Genomic DNA, 17,999 nt, shown 5'->3' with positions numbered 1-17,999 from the left:
CTGGTAGTTGAAGGAAAAAATAACATCCAATAAATTTGTGAGACATTATAATAACAAGATAACGTGGGGCCCCCAGCGTTCTTCTCCCTTTTCGATTAATGGACAGTCAACTCATGGCCAATTATTCACCATGAGCAATTGTCATGTTCGTTACACTAATGTTTTCTAGTTATAGAACCAATGAGATAAATGAGTCACTATATTTATTTATTCCACCGGAAAATCAGCCTACTTAATCTCTCATGTTGGACTCATTTTTTTTTGTAGTTTTGTTGCATGGGTTTAGGGTTCAATCTTATGTGTATAATTTAAAAATAGATTTATAATACTATACAATACTTATTGATTTATATAGCGCTTTAACATGTAGCAAAGCGTTTAACATGGATAACTGTCATATACTTGAAATAAAGCAGTCACAAAGATAGTAGAAAGGACCAAGGAGTAAAAAGATCAAGTCTGAATTATGCTGAGTCAAATGTACGAGTGAGTTTTGATGCGAAAAGTCTTTTTCCCCTTTGAATGCAACTTGAGGTTGAGATTTTTAGATTTCTATTGCGTGCAACAGATTGTGGTTCTCAAATGACCGTCTTCTTTGCTTTAATTTTTCTACTGGAGTAAAAGTTCTACCCAAACTTAAAGTTTTTATGGAAAGAAAAAAAAAAAGATACAGTGATACCTGTTTATGAACCCCTAGGCTTATGAAATTTTCAGTTTACGAACGTTAAATTTCTGACAATTTTACCTTGGCATACAAACTATTTTTTGGGATACACACGTAGCTGCCACAATGAGTGATGTCGTTCGCGAACGAGCCTGTTCCCCTAACAAAAAAATGGTGGCCGCCTGTTTCGTCCTCTATTCCCTGCCCCCAGTCTTCGGTCAAAGCGACGTGATTGGTCAAGAACGCAGCAGTGAGGGGGGGGGGGGGGGGGGTTAAACATTAAAGAGACAGGTAGATTACAGAGAGAGAGAGAGAGAGAGAGAGAGAGAGAGAGAGAGAGAGAGAGAGAGAGAGAGAGAGAGAGAGAGAGAGAGAAGACACACACGAAATGGAGACGACAGAGCTTGTAAAAAAAAAAAAAAAGTAAAAAAGAAAAAAAAAACAAAAGTGAAATGGTGAGAAAATGGATAGAAAACAGTGAAATTTGAACTCGTTTCAACTTTGATAGTTCAGAACCAGAGTGTAGAGTGGAAGGTTATAATATCCCTTCAATCAGGCTCCACAAATAACCTGCACAAGCCATCTGTACACTTTATGCAAAAAGCTATCAACCCAGCTAAACAGAATACAATTGATGAGAATAAAGGTAAAATTATCGCAGAGAAAGCACTCCAAGGGATTATTCCTCAAGATGGTGAAAGAAGAAGGCTTTGTTCCTCATCAAGTGTTTAATGCTGAGGAAACCGGCCACTCCATTCCACCAAGCCATCAACGACCATCACTAAGGTAAATAAAATGACTTTATTATACAGTAGTTTATTTCTTTAATTATAATAACATAGCACATTTATTATACATAAAATAAGGTATATTTTGTGTAGTTTTAAGGCTGAGAAAATTAGAAAGTAGAAAATTATGTTTTATGGGGACCTGGGAACGGATTATTCTCATTTTAATGGTTTCCTATGGGAAATTCATTTTTGGGATACACACTTTTGGCCTTACACACTCTCTCTGGGAACCAATTAAGTTCGTAAACCAAGGTGTCACTGTAATCTAAACTCAAATTATGTTGACAAAATCAGACGCTCATTTCCAAGAAGTTTGTTCTCTCAAATTTTATCATGATTGCAAAACACAAACTTACGTGACATCTACTCCTTATTTTTAAAACATTTTTCATACAGTGCAAAGGGTACTTAACAGTCCAAACCTGGCAAGGTGGAGCACTGCAAAATGCGCAGGTAATTTTTGACCTTGTCAGAGTCTCGTCGGAGGCAGTAGAGCAAATCATTGCGATCCAGCAAGCTCAGATCTCCTCTTTTGTAGAAGGGAAATGGAGAGGAATGGAGCTCCCTCTCAGGTTGGACAAAAGCGACTGTGTTACCGAGCACGCCCTGAAGCTTCATCTAAAGGTGGGGGGCAAAAAAATATATTTTTAAAAAACATAGCCAAGACGTCTTGCATTGCTTGAGAATCAAAACAATGGCTTCAGATTCGGAGAATATACTTTCTTGTTACACATCCAGTTATGAATATGATTCAAATAGTTCTGAAGAGGAAAGCATATATGTTTGCAATCGATTAAAAAATTTATTCCATGCCATTTTGAGGCAACATTGGGGAGAAACAGATCACCAGAAAAGAGGCACAAAATGGCGACCTCCTGTGGCCACCTCAGTTTCCACAGGCTGATAAATTCCTTATATGGAGCTTGGACACCCTCTTCTGGCGGCTTTTGGGTGCAACACAAGGTTTTCAGACCAAACAATACAGGAAAATACATTGACGTGATGGAAGGACTGCTACAATGTGTCTTTTTTTTTCGGTTAGGGGCGTTCCTTTAGTGACGTCACGTACGGACTCGTCACCAACTCAAAAACAAGACTTCCTGAATATTCAGTGCGAGTCTTAAAACGTAAAATATAGCTATATGCGGTGGAATCTTATTAAAATACGCTCAGTAGAAGTCATTTGAAGCCATTTTACAAATTATGAACACAACTTGTCCGGAGACGTCGGTTGTTCTTTAAATCAAGGCTTTTGGGTGCGCCTTATACACTGTAAATTCCAATAACTTAGGAGAGCACCTCCCGTTTCATGCTATGCAAGACAAAGCAAAGCAGACGCCATCAAGCTCACCTTCTCCGCCATTTTTAGGACACCATCCCTCAGCTCTTGCATCACATCGCTCATCTCCAGAGCTTTGTTGGAGCTCATGTGACCGAAGTCCCCCCGGTCACGATTCTCGTTCCTGTTCCGGTCTTGGCGCATGCTATGGTGGAGTTGCGATAAGGGGTCCCCCCAGGCCTCCAGCAGCCTTAGGATCACCTCAGTCAATTGCTCTCTCTGCACACACAAAGGGGGAGCGAAGCTATAGCCTACTTGCAAGAAATCTTATTTTAGGTCACGTAATAATAATAATAATAATAATGATGCTAATGCTAATGATAATAATTATAATAATAATAATGCATTTCATTTCTAAGCGCCTTCAAAACTCAAGGTCACTTTACAGTCACAGAATTTTTTTTTTTCTGTGGGTGAGCAGTGGAAGCCACATTCGCCAGCCGGAATAACTAAAAAAGATAGTAAGCTAGCTCGCTAATAGATAGTTAGCTACATAGCAAATAGATACCAAATATATAGCTAGCTAGGTAGCCAGCAAGATATATAATAATAAATTAAATTTATAAGCGCCTTTCAAAACTCTCAGGGTCACTTTATAGTCACAGGATCATTTTTTCCCGTGGGTGAGCAGCGGCAGCCACACTCGCCAGCATTCACTCAACCCGGAATAACTCGAATACAGTAGATAGAAAGTTAGCTCGTTAATAGATAACTAATATATACCTAACTCGATAACTAGCTAGCTAATAGATAGCAAAGCTTTCTGGCTATTTATTAGCTATCTATCTGGCTGGCTGGCAAGCTAACGGCTGGCTATATATTAGCTATCTAGCTGGCTGGCTATTGGATATCTATTAGCTAGCTATCTATTGGCTGTCTGTTAGCTATCTAGCTGGCTGGCTAGCTATCTTTTAGCTAGCTAGCTGGTTGGCTGGCTATATATTAGCTATCTATGAGTTATATAGCTGGCTGTCTATGCTATCTGTTAGCTATCTATCCAGGTGGCTAGCTACCTATTGGCTGGCTAACTGGTTAGCTGGCTGTCTATTGGCTATCTATTAGTTAGCTAGCTGGCATATGGCACCCACAGAAAAACTGATCCAGGGACTATAAAGTGACCTTGAGAATTTTGAAAGGCGCTTATAAATGACATTTATTATTATATATCTTGCTGGCTACCCAGCTAGCTATATATTTGCTAGTTTTGAAAGGCGCTTACAAATAAAATGTATTATTATTATATAGATAGCTAGGCATCCAGCGAGATAGCTAATAGATAGCAAATACTTGTGCTAAATTTCCCTTCCTGGATTCAACTTTCCAAATCAAAAGATAAACTTCCATTCTGCCAATTTGTTTTATTTCCTTCAATTTCCACTTTAAAAAAAAAGCGCTTTACAATGCGCATATGTGTGAGTGTACTGTGTGAGTGGCGTACTCACGTTAAGATTTTTCGCATTCTGTTTGTCAGCTGGCGTCATGATGTTGTGTGTGTGGCATTTCCACTTTCTGAGCATGTTGCGGCTGGGGTACAAGTAGGGGTCCTGTTATCGGGAGTGGGTTAGGGGATGGAGGGTGGAGACAGAGAAAGAATGAGAGAGAGTGAGACATTTTTTGCAACATCCATCCAGCCATTATCTGCTGCTTATGCGAGGTCAGGTCGCGGAGGCAGCAGCATCAATAGGGAAGCCCAGACTTCCCATTCCCCAGCCACTTCTTCCAGCACTTCCTGGCTGATCCCGAGGCGTTCCCAGGCCAGCTGGTTGACATAGTCACCCCAACGTCATTCTGCCAGTAGGGCATGCCCGGAACACCTCACCCGGGTGGCGTTCAGGAGACATACTAATCAGATGCCCGAGCCACCTCATCTAGCACCTCCATACAAAATCAAAACGAGATTTTCAGAGCGGGATGATGGTCAAATAATCTGAACGGAAAATGGGATTTTAAAAATACAAATGCCTAAAAAAAATAAAATAAAAAATAAAACAACCAAACACTAACCACACCAAAAAAAATGCAATACAGTAAAGTCTCGTCATATCGATATTCAAGGGAGTCCGAAAAAATATCGATATAACCGGGACTATCGATATATCCGACCCTGTTTGCATGTAATTTTCTCCGTGCGTGCATAGAAATAGTATCGATATAACCGGGACTATCGATATAACAAGACTTTACTGTATTTTCAGCACTGTATGGTGTTCCCCTAATAGCTTTCAATGTCTTCAAAAGCTTATTCATTGGTGCACCTTATACGGTGATCCCTTGGCTTACGAACTTAATTGGTCCCCAGAAAGTGTGTGTAAAGCAAAAAGTGTGTGTATTCGAAACATTAATTTCCCATAGGAAACCATTAAAATGAGAATAATCCGTTCCCAGGTCCCCATAAAACCTAATTTTCTAAATAAGCCTTAAAACTACACACTATATACCTTATTTTATGTATAATAAATATGCTATTGTATTGTAATTAAAGAAATAAACTATACTGTATAATAATTTTATTTACCTTTGTGATGGTCGTTGATGGCTTGATGTACTGGATAGCTTTTTGCATAAAGTGTCTCAAGGACCTCTGGGTTGTACATCTTAGAAGTTGTGATATTGCAACAGCAACAGATGCAAGCGGACACACTAGAAACTTCATTAATAGCTGGTTCCCTTGCTTGTATGTTCTCTCCAAATTGTACAGATGGCTCGTGCGGGTTATTTGTGGAGCTTGATTGATGGGATATTTTAACCTTGCAGTCTACACTATCAATAAAGTTGAAACGTCAACCAAAAACATTTTGTCAGTCGTCGTGTCATGAACGAAAGCTAAAACACATTTGGTGAGCTCACATTTTGCGAATGCAGGTCATTGAAGATTCCGTGCATCCTGGACGACTGCTGCATGACGCGCTCAAAGAGGTCAGCCAAAGTGGGGACGTGGCAACCGGCTTGTCCGTAGGCACAGATCGGTGCAGCGGACACGCTCAGGAAAAGATGCACCAGCGTCGCCACGGTAAAGGAAACTGCAGGGAGGACAGAAAGTTTTCTTTAAAGTATCCATTCAAGACGGTGTGTATTTCGAATAAATCTTACCTTTTGTCATGGTTCCTTCGTTTTGACGGCAAATGTTGTCTCGGTAGGTTGATTCGGTTATAATGACGACGGTGATTAGAGCAACTGATTTATATCCTCGTTTAAAAACGTCAAAAGTCACGTGACGGGCTTATTTGTGCGCTTCCGAAACAACTCGGGCGGAAAACGGCAGACGGCTACTGGTAATGTGTTCAATGGGCAAATTGGGTACGTAGGGACGGGTGTATATGAAGGTTATAAAACGTCTACGCAACCCTGTTGGACTGCTATGATTTTGTGATTACAAAAAATAAATACAGGTAACATCCGACTTACGACCACCCGTACTTACGACCACGACCTCTAAAACCTATTTTTAAAATATTCATTATACACCTGGCACCGCAACACGCTAGCAGACCAGCAATGCATACGACAATAGCTAGCTAGGTAGCCAATCAGATAGCTAGCTAGATAATAATAATAATAATAATAATAATAATAATAATAATAATAATAATAATAATAATAATCTATTTCATTTCCAAGCGCCTTTCAAAACTCTCAAGGTCACTTTACAGTCACAGGATATGTTTTTCTGTGGGTTAGCACCGGTAAGCCAGTCAGCATCTCACTCTCGCACAGCAATCGACCGTGTGATGGCACCAGAGGGAGGAGTTTGCGTGTCATTTAGCCTCAGAGTCTCTATTCAACATTTTGAATGGATTTTGACTTACGACCATTTTGACTTACGACCGTTTGGTCGGAACGGAACTCGGTCGCAAGTCGGATGTTACCTGTTTTCAAATTTTCTCCAGCATGAAAGGGATCAATGATAGCAACTTAACTTTATTTCTAAGAGTACTTTAAAACAATTATTACTGCATACTAGACCCGAAACCTCAGACCTGTGCGGGACTTAACTCATTCACTGCCATTCACAAATGTATTCTGGAATTGATAGCGTGCCATTTCCAATTTTTTGGGGGATTTTGTTTCTTCTTGCGGGAGTGGTGATAAAGCGCCTGTCAGACCTCTGGCAATGCATTTTCCCTTCCATGAGAGGGCATCATTTCCCTTTTTTCCATGTTAGCACTTTGTTAGAGCTTCAACTGTAGTTACGGTTTCCCTTGGAGGGCCGCTATGAATTTTGGGAAACCATATAAATGTTTAGTCATCTCCATATATATATATATATATATATATATAGCACACAACAAAATAATAAATAACTACTTTTCAAATTAGAAGTAAAAAACAATGACTGGTTTTGTGGTTTCCATGGGACAATTTGAAATTTTGGTTCAGACTTTAATAAGCATCATGGAATTTCACAAGTTAGATTTGCTTTCGCGGGCCGAATAAAATGATATGGTGGGCGGGATTTGGCCCCCGGGCTTTGACTTTGACACCTGTGGTCTAAGGTTTCTTACGCTGCATTGAATGTTGAAGAAGTCTTAAAACTCAATATTCCGTGTATCCTGGAATTTGAGTGAGAATGACCCTGGCACTGGAGTGGACACATTTGTGTCTGGCAGTGAATGAGTTAATGTTTACTAAACACCAGTCTGCCATGCTGCTGTGAAATCATTATATTTCATATAATTATATCATTTGTTGCTGATTGAGAGTGCCGTTTAATTGATTCACTAACAGACAATGTGCAAAAATGTGTCCACTCCAGTGCCAGGGTTTTTGTCATTTTTCACCTGAATTCCAGGACCAACAGAATATTGAGTTTTAGGACTACATAAACATTCAATTCAGCGTAAGAAACAGACTCTTATTTGCAGCAAAAAAAAAAAACAAACAGTTAATTCCTAAGTTATAAGGGCCTGGAGTTATCTGAGCTTGAAATGGGGGCAGCTGTACAAAAGGCAAAAGCTTCTCCCTCCAGGGAAGGAAAAACATTGCTAGAGGTCTGACCAGAGTGTGATTCGCACCCTTCGTGCAAGAAAAAAAATAACAAAACCCAAACAAATTCGGGAATGGCGTTCCATGTCATGCTTTTCAAATCCCGAATAAATTCGGGAATGGCAGTGAATGAGTTACAATAGGAGTCAAATCGCAAACAGTACCTAATATTTTATTATCATCCTTTCTTTAAATAGAAAATATAATCTAGAGTCAATATACATATGTACATGTTGGAGTGCATTCGATTACAGTGTGCTCAGCCCTCAAAACACCTAAAAAAAAAAGCCCCAGCTCGATATTTGCTCTCAACATCTGTGATGCTTCCACTTGCGTGTCGCCACGGCGATGTTAGCGTCTTTCTTGTGGCGGGGGAAGAGACGGGCGATAGCGAGGGTCCCGTCGGGGAGCACCGAGCCGGTCAACACGTAGAGCTGCGAACGTCCGGGCCGTACCAGTGCGTTGGCACAGCGAACGTTGATGAGTAGCCACTGGTGCAGCAGAAGGTGGGTGTCGTAGGGTAACAGGGGGCCCTGGCGGATGAACTCCACGCGGCCGTCGACCTCAAACTCAGGCTCGCCCGTGAGGAAGCGGCGGCGGTGATGCAATTTTGCTGTAACGGCTGCGGAAGAGGAGGGAAAAAAAACTGTAAAGTGACCTTGAGAGTTTTGAAAGGCGCTTAGAAATGAAATTTATTATTATTATTATTATCTAGCCAGCTATCTAACTGGCTACCTAGGTGGCTTCCTAGCTCGCTATCTATTTGCTATCCATTAGGGATCTAACTAGCGAGCGTTCAATAGATAACTATCGTCATCTATTGGCTAGCTAGCTAACTTTCTATCTATTTGAGTGCTTCCAGGTTGAGTGAACGCTGGCGCATGTGGCTGCCGCTGCTCACCCACAGAAAAACATATCCTGTGACTGTAAAGTGACCTCAAGGGTTCTGAAAGGCGCTTAGAAATGAAATGGATTATTATTATTAATATTAATTTCTTCACTGCGAGACTAATAAAGGCAAATCTAATCTAATATTACTATTATTATCAAGCTAGCTAACTGGCTACCTAGCTATCTATTAGCTATATAGCTAGTGAGCTAGCGATGTATTATCTATTAGCTAGTTAGCTAGCTTACTATCTACTTGAGTTACTTCCAGGTTGAGTGAAGGCTGGCGCATGTGGCTGCCGCTGCTCACCCACAGAAAAACTGATCCTGTGACTGTAAAGTGACCTTGAGAGTTTTGAAAGGCACTTGTAAATGAAATGTATTATTATTATTATTATTTTCCCAAAAGTAAAACAAACACAGCGCTTTCTTTTAAAATGGGTGACATTTTTCTACTTCTTTGTTTGGTCTGTTTTTGTGAAATCATTTTTCTATGGTTGCACATACAGTAAAGTCTCGTTATATCGATATCGGATATATCGATAGTCCCGGTGATATCGATACTATTTCTATGCACGCGCGGAGAAAATTACATGCAAACAGGTTCGGATATATCGATAGTCCCGGTTATATCGATATTTTTTCAGACTCCCTTGAATATCGATATAACGAGACTTTACTGTATATCACAGGTTCATGATTGTGTACATTCAAGAAGCATTGTGTTAGTTGATGTTTTGCTAAATATTCAACAGCCGCCCCGCCCCCCCCCCAAAAAAAAACTGTGATAGAATCAAAATGGAAATTATATATTTCTGATCCTTACCAAAGTCATGTTGGCAAAAAGCATCCAGGATGGTTTTTATTGCCGGAGCTTCTTCCACCATGGGACAGTTTTGACAGGCTGCTTTGGGAAAGTCTGCAAATAAATAAATAAATAAATAAATAAATATACACAAAATTATAAACATAACTAAATAAATGCAAACAAATAAACACATAATTACAATGAAACAAAAAAAAAATCTAATAAATGAATACCGTAAATGACTACATACAGAAATAAATGTAAAAATATATGCATATAAAAACAAAACCAAAACTATAAATAAACACATATAAATAAATACAAATAAATAAACAAATATCAAGAGATAAACACACAAATACATTTGCAAATGTAAAAAGAAATACAAAAAATAAATATAACTAAATAAAAACCACAAATAAATAAATAAAAATAAATAAACACATTTACTATTATTATATGTTTAAAAATAAATAAACTATAACCATAAATAAAAATACAGTAAAGTCTCGTTATATCGATATCGGATATATCGATATTCCCGGTTATATCGATACTATTTCTATGCACGCACGGAGAAAATTACATGCAAAAAGGGTCGGATATATCGATAGTCCCGGTTATATCGATATTTTTTCGGACTTCCTTGAATATCGATATAACGAGACTTTACTGTACATACAAATAAATAAATACAAAATAAATACATATCATTACATATGAATACAAAAGAAACAAGCAAATAAACAAACAAATAAATAAGGTGTCAGGCATGTTTGGCTTCCCCATAGTCATCTCAAGAAACTTCTCACAATCCACGAGAAGTGGTCACTTTAATCGTCGTGATTTTCACTTGCTTAGCATTTTTGTTTGATATTTTTTTTTTTTAAACAGACATTTTAAAATCTTTTTGTATGAATAATAATAATAATAATAATAATAATAATACATTTCATTTATAAGCGCCTTTCAAAACTCTCAAGGACACTTTACAGTCACAGGATATTTTTTTTCTTCTGTGGGTGAGCAGCGGCAGCCACACGCGCCAGCGTTGCCTCAACCCGGAAGTAACATAAAGTAAAAACAATAATTATAAATAACATGACAACACATGTTATTATTATCTTTTTTTGTATACATATTTTGTCAAACCAAAATTTCCTGGTTCGGTGTCTTATGAAACAGAAAATAAAAATACATAAATAAAACATGAAAAGTAGAAATGTGTCACTATTATAGCCCTTGTACAAAAACGAAGAAAAACAATCCTTCTTTTGACACAATAGTTCAACAATTTTTAAAACGCAAAGAATCCACTGCAAATCCCGATGGATGATGATATGCGGAAAATATTCTTCCTATGCTGCATTGTTTTTGTAATCATAATAATAATAATAATAATAATCATCATCATCATAATAATAGATTTCATTTATAAGCGCCTTTCAAAACTCTCAAGGACACTTTACAGTCACAGGATATTTTTTTCTGCGGGTGAGCAGCGGCAGCCACACGCGCTAGCGTTCACTCAACCAAGAAACAATCAATAAAGAAACAAGAAACAATAAATAAACAATCAGTAAAGAAACAAGAAAGAACAAATAATAATAATAAATTATATTTTAAGCACCTTTCAAAGCTCTCAATGACACTTTACAGTCAAGAGACAAGCACAGGTCCTATAATAAATAAAATACAATCACAAAATATGTGTGTGTATAATATGTGGGACAGGAGATGTGAGACAATGTGTCTTTTCGTCAATAGATGCTACAGCTTCGTGTTTGCTTTCAACATTTAGCTTGTAGTAGACGTACAAATTCCACCATGACGTCCCTGATCCACTGCTGACATGGATGCTTTGATCCTCTCCTCTTTCAACTAGAACTGCTTCATGTCATCACAAAGAGGGTACAGCAAGTCCTGAAGAATGAATGACTCTGTGTCTTTGTGTTGTAATATTTGTTATTTAAAAAAAAAAAAAAAAAATCCCCAAGATGGCGGCGCGTGAACACGCAGCGGTTCCCCTCTCCCGGCAAATTGGCGTTTTCATGTTTGTTTGTTAAGTAATTATAAGTGTGCTGTATGTCATGCATATCAGAATCAGAATCAGAATCAGAATCATCTTTATTGCCAAGTATGTAGAACACACAAGGAATTTGTTTCCGGTAGAACACGCTGCACTAGTATCGTTGTCAAAAAAACTGCTAAGTGGCACTATACAGTTCCATTTTGGCTACTGTTGAAAGAGTTCAAAGAGTTAATGGCTTGGGGGAAGAAGCTGTTTAAATGTCTGCTGGATTTGGTGCGCATGGATCGGTAGCGCCTGCCTGAGGGGAGTAGCTGGAAAAGGTGGTGGGCAGGGTGCGGAGGGTCCAGTAGGATTTTCCGCGCCCTAGTTTGGATTCTTGCAGTGTGCAAGTCCTCGAGAGTATTAGCATATTTGACAATAAAGCTGACTTTGACTTTGAAATAGAATACAATAAATAAAATACAATTAAAAATAGAAACAAGAGAAAGTTTAAAATTTTAAATAGGTGGATTTGGAGATGGGATTTGAAGGTGGGAAGAGAATCAATGTGTGTGTGTGTGTCAAGTGTCTGTTTACCTTTCGCAAAATGGCTGAACTTGGCATGCGGGGAAAGGCACATATCTTCCTCGGCGGGGAAGCGTTCGCAGTCAAGCGCTTGAGGCCAAGGGTGCCCCTGGCACGCGAGAACAGGGGCGCAGCTGTCCCTCACGGCCACGCAGAGACTCCGACAGGGCTGGATAAACCTGAAGGAAACGACGGAATATTACATCCCAGCGATCAGATTTGAGGAGAAAAAAAAAAAAAAGCGGACTTACGTGTCAAGGCAAACTGGAGCGATGAGAGAGCAAAGGAAGGTCTGGGCTTGCGGGTGGCATCCCGTCTGCAAGAGAGGCCTCCAGTCTTCGGAACGGGGTACAACTTCACCCTCCAGGTTGCTGTGGCCTAAGAAATTGGGGAGGCGCATCTCCGAGTAGCCTACATCTTGACACACCTTCATCTGGTTGGGGATGGTTACGCAACGGGTGGACTGGCCCAGGTCAAAGGCCACCTGTTGGGCTGGGAGGGTCATGGCGAAGAGGATGATGATGATGAAGAAGGAGAAGAAGATCATGGCCGTGATGAGAGCTGAGGATTGAGGAGTGTGGCGGAAGAGGCAGCGCTCGGTTATATATGCAGGCGGGGAAAGCCAGCCCCGTCAAGTCTCTTATCAAGTAGCTATCAAAAGACGGCGAGACGATGTGTTTGGAGACAACGGCTTTTTTTTTTTTTTTGTTGTTGTCATGGCTGCAGACAGAGAGGGGGCAAGAGGAGGCGTTGCGTGTGAAGCTGGGGGAGGGGGGCAATATTGGAGTTGAGTTGAAAGCTACTCGACAAAAAACACAGGTTGCTTTAGCGAGTAATTGTATCGTGGCTTTCATCAAAAACTACTTGATGCAACAAAGAAGGTGCAGAAAGTGCTTCAAATGGATTTTTTTTTTTACTTCAAGATGGCGCCGTAAGAGTGGCTGCCTTTCCAGCAGTGCCTGTATTTTGTTTTTCTCCTTCTTCCTTTCACTTTGATAACTTTGCGGCTGTGAAATGTACATTTCTCCACTGCAAGACTAATAAAGGCTAATCCAATCCAACAATGAAAATAATACATTTCCTTTTGTAAGTGTCTTTCAAAACGATCATGGACACTTTAAATAAATAAAAAAACATAAATAAATGAATATAATAATAATAATAATAATAATAATAATAATAATACATTTCATTGATAAGTGCCTTTCAAAACGATCATGGACACTTTAAATAAATAAAAAAACATAAATAAATGAATATAATAATAATAATAATAATAATACATTTCATTGATAAGTGCCTTTCAAAACGATCATGGACACTTTAAATAAATAAAAAAACATAAATAAATGAATATAATAATAATAATAATAATAATAATAATACATTTCATTGATAAGTGCCTTTCAAAACGATCATGGACACTTTAAATAAATAAAAAAACATAAATAAATGAATATAATAATAATAATAATACATTTCATTGATAAGTGCCTTTCAAAACGATCATGGACACTTTAAATAAATTAAAAAAACATAAATAAATAAATGAATATTATAATAATAATAATAATAATACATTTCTGTGGTAAGTGCCTTTCAAAACTCAAGGACACTTTAAATAAATAAAAATAGATAGGTAAATAAATAAATAAATACAATGAAATAATTAAATAAATGAAATAAATATAAATAAATAAATGTGAGTATATAATAATACATTTCATTGATATGCGCCTTGCAAAACTCTAAAACACACTTTAAAAAAATCAAAATAAACAGATAAAAAAATTAATGAATAAATACGTAAATATGTGAATAAATAAATGCAATGAATAGATAAATAAATGAATACATAAGTAAATAAATGTGAGTATACGGTATTGTAGTTTGCCTTGCAAAACTCTAAAGGACACTTTAAAAATGAATAGATAATTAAACAAATATGTGAATATAATAATAATAATATTACATAATAATTTCATTTATAAGTGCCTTCCAAAACTCTCAAGGACACTTTAAATAAATAAAAATAAATAGATAAATAAATAAATAAATAAAAATAAACACATACAAATAAATCAATAAATGTGGATAAATAAATACATAAATATTTGAATATATAATAATCATAATACATTTCATTTAAACATTTTAAATAAAATAAATATATAAATACATGTATAAATAAATAATTGATTACATGAAAATAAATGTGTGAATATACAAATGCATACAATAAATAAATAAGTAAATAAATAAGATTTGTCCCAGATCAATGAAAACCATGTGGGCCACAAATGTAGCAAATAAATGTCCAACTGGACCCTGAATGCCTCAAAATGGAACCAGGACTAAAAAAACCCCTGTTTGTCCATATCAAACCTGTGGGTGATTTTTAATATTTTATTATTCTTTTTTTTTTAAGATGTCGCCTCTGAGAAACAGATTTGAGAGTGCACATAAGTCGAGTGAGCATCTAAGCCAGGGGTGTCAAAGTCATTTTTTGCCGCGGGCCACATTGTAGTTATGGTTTCCTCTCGAGGGCCGTTCTGAATTTGGGGAACCCATTAGAATGTTTAAATCCCTTCAAATATTACATATAGAGCACACAGCAAATTAATGAATAACTCGTTTTCAAATCTGAAGTCAAGAATAATGACTTTTATTGTGAATGTTAAGCAGATTCCTTACTTACAGACAGTACCTGACATACTACGGAAGTAGTCGCCGAAACATGTCAGGTATTTGAACACCGACAATACACTGTCTGTAAGTAAGGAATCTGCTTAACATTAGTTATCAAGTAGACAGGATGAATTTAGTACAACGACTTTTATTGTGGTTGACATCCAAAAATATGACATTTTGGCTTAGATTTTAGCAATCATCATGGAATTTAACAAGTTTGATTTGTAATCGCGGGCCGAAAAACACGATGTGGCGGGCCGGATTTGGCCCGCGGGCCTTGACTTTGACACCTGTGATCTAAAGCAGACACAGCGTCTCCCCCTCGCATAGGCAGCGGTCTTGCTTAATTGGAGCTTTCACTATCAAAGCCGCGTCTCCTTGAGATTTTGATCTGCCCCAACTTGGACGCTTGCAATCTTGTTTTGGCAGCGAGTAAGCAACCGGCTCGCTCTAATGGCCCGACGCCAAGGTTAAGCCGCCCTCGCGTTTTCCTAAATGAAACGCTTGGATATCCGATTGTCATGGATGAGCGAGTGTTGACTTTGTCCTTGTCATCCATCAACAGAATAACAATAGAGCGCCTTCGTTTTGCTTTGACGTCGTCTGGCTCAAACCCGACGTGCCTTTGGGCTACGGCGGGACTTTCTCCTCTCGGCTCAAGAGGGGCTCTATCCCACCCCCCCCACCCCGCCCGCTGCCGTTTATTCTGATTTTTTTTTTTTTAAATCGGGAGCGGCGCTGCCCGGCCGGCTGCAGCCGTCGTTTTACAGCCCCTTTTTTTTCCCCGATCGACTACGTGGTTGGTTCCAGTTCGGGTAGACGACGAGTGCAGCCTGTCAGAGGGGATTTAACTGGGTAATTAGTGGCAGAGCAATTTGGGAGAACAATGGCTACACATATTTAACACTGTGCCCCCCCCCCCCTCCCTCTCCCCTATGCTAGCAGCTTGGCAGGGGTGTGTTGTTGGGCCTAATGGCTGTCCTGCAGACACCCTGTCTGTCTTGCTTAAGCGTTGCTTGGCCCTGCTGCACTTAAATAGAAACATAAGACAGTTGTCTCCGATGGGGGGGGGGGGGGGGGCTGAAAAAAAAAACAACATTCAGCCCAAAACAAATATCATCAAATACATTTTGAATGCCACAGCCCAGACCCCAAATAAATAAATAAATAAAATAAATATTTTGTTTTTCTACTTCTTCCTTTTCTTTGCTCTTCCTTTCATAACTGTGCTGCTGTGAAGTGTAAATTTCTCAACTGCCTGCAAGATGAAAAAAGGCACAACCAATCTAATCCAAATAAATAAATATTTTGTTTTTCTACTTCTTCCTTTCCTTTGCTCTTCCTTTTATAACTTTGATACCGTGAAGTGTAAATTTCTCAACTGCGAGACGAAAAAAGGCACAACCAATCTAATCCAATTAAATAAATAAATAAATACATAAATAAATCAATAAATACATATATAAATACAAAAATAAAGACCCGGAATTGGGACAGGTACAGATCGAAAAAAAAAAAAAAGAACAACAAAAACCACATTTATCAACACAGAATATCACAAGAAAATGTCATTTCACCCGCAAAAAAAAAAAAAAAATGTATCTTTGCCAACATTTTAACTCCTTCACTGCTAGGCAATGGTATAGAATATTGAATTTTAGGACTACATAAACATTAAATTTTGCGTAAGAAATCTCACTCTCTTCTTTCATCAGAAAAAAAAAGAGTTAATTCCTAAATTATATGGATCTGGAGTTATATGAGCTTGAAATGAGGGCATATGTTATTCACTTACAAATAATATAGTTGCACAAATGTGCACACCTCTTCAACCAATACCAATCAAGTGCATCTTAACTCATTCACTGTGATGTGCAAAAATGTCTCCACTCCAGTGCCAGGGTTATTGTCATTTTCACTCAAATTCCAGGGCCCACAGAATATTGGGTTTTAGGACTACGTAAACATTCAATGTAGCGTAATAAACCTTACACTCTCTTCTTTCATCAGAAAAAAATAGTTAATTCCAAAATTACATCGGTGGAGTTATATAATCTTGAAATGAGGGTGGATGTGCAAAATACAATGCAATACATACATATTGGTTTATATAGTGCTTTAACAACAGCTGACTCTGTAACCAAGCACTAACATGGACAAAAGGCAAATGCTGCCTCCTTGTGGAAGAGATAAAATTTACCAGAGGCCATGGCCAACGCATTATCGGCACCCAAGCATTAAAAAACAAAACCCGACCAAATAAACATTCAATACAGCGTTAGAAAACAGAAAAAAAGTTATTTCCTAAGTTATACGGGTCTGGAGTTATTTGAGCTTGAAATGGGGCTGCTGTACAAAACACACACAATAGATACATATAGATTTATACAGTGCTTTAACAACAACTGAAGCTGTAACAAAGCGCTAACATGGGAAAAAAAGGTGAATACTGCCCCTTGTGGAAGGTAAAAACATTGTGAGAGATCTAACCGGGATAAATAAATCAGGAAATATTCACTCTAAATGCTGATTTCATACCATCGCGCACCTGATTTATTCGACTTTTGACGAGACGATATTGTACTTTACATTCTCGCCGGTGTTTGACCCAATATTCTGTGGGTCCTGCAATTTGAGTGAAAATGACAAAAACCCTGGCACTGGAGTGGACACATTTTTGCACATCGTCTGGCAGTGAATGATTTCATGGGTTTTTATTAAGTACAAAATCATCGTTTTACTTGTTAAAAAAAATGCAAATTCAGGGCAAAAGGCTGGAATAGATGAAAATAATTTCCACTCATTTCCAGTACAGTTCGGTTGTAATTGATAATAATAACAATAATAATAATCAATTTCATTTCTAAGCGCCTTTCAAAACTCTCAAGGCCACTTTACAGAAACAGGATTAGTTTTTAGTGTGGGTGAGCAGCGGCAGCCACAAGCGCCAGCGTTCACTCAACCCAGAAGTAATTCAAATAGATAGAAAGCTAGCCAGCTAGCTAGTAGATAGCTAATAATCACTTAACCCGGAAGTAACTCAAATAGATAGAAAGCTAGCTAGATAGCTAAGAGCTAGCTAAGAGTTAACTTTAACTTTTTTTTGACACTGCTTATCCAATACTGGGTTGCGGGGGGGTAGCTGGAGCGCCACCATTCTAGCCAACAAAACCACATCAAAGGCGACAGGCCCCGTTGGAAGAAAGGAATAAGGTTGCGGAGGGACGGCGGGGTGGGCG

General features: G+C 38.2%; 2 protein-coding genes across 2 annotated transcripts; both read right to left on the bottom strand.

Annotated features, from left to right (window-relative positions):
• Positions 1-1,751: 1,751 nt before the first annotated feature.
• On the bottom strand, positions 1,752-6,335 carry prl2 (prolactin 2). The gene is made up of 5 exons (XM_088996156.1): positions 5,885-6,335; positions 5,642-5,814; positions 4,237-4,338; positions 2,807-3,013; positions 1,752-2,073 (listed from the first exon to the last, which is right to left on the bottom strand). The coding sequence occupies exons 1-5, from the start codon at positions 5,892-5,894 to the stop codon at positions 1,864-1,866; spliced, it is 702 nt and encodes a 233-aa protein (XP_088852282.1). The 5' UTR covers positions 5,895-6,335; the 3' UTR covers positions 1,752-1,863.
• Positions 6,336-7,066: 731 nt separating this feature from the next.
• On the bottom strand, positions 7,067-12,629 carry szl (sizzled). Its single transcript, XM_088996155.1, has 4 exons — positions 12,321-12,629; positions 12,082-12,248; positions 9,492-9,584; positions 7,067-8,399 (listed from the first exon to the last, which is right to left on the bottom strand). Exons 1-4 carry the CDS (start codon positions 12,614-12,616, stop codon positions 8,086-8,088), a joined length of 870 nt encoding a protein of 289 aa, XP_088852281.1. The 5' UTR covers positions 12,617-12,629; the 3' UTR covers positions 7,067-8,085.
• Positions 12,630-17,999: the final 5,370 nt, after the last annotated feature.

This window comes from Hippocampus bargibanti, linkage group LG05 (genome assembly GCF_051943395.1).
Source record: "Hippocampus bargibanti isolate YZ-2025 linkage group LG05, ASM5194339v1, whole genome shotgun sequence".
NCBI lineage: Eukaryota > Metazoa > Chordata > Actinopteri > Syngnathiformes > Syngnathidae > Hippocampus > Hippocampus bargibanti.
The sequence above is the reverse complement of the archived record's forward strand: the minus strand, read 5'-3'. Positions and strand labels throughout refer to the sequence as shown.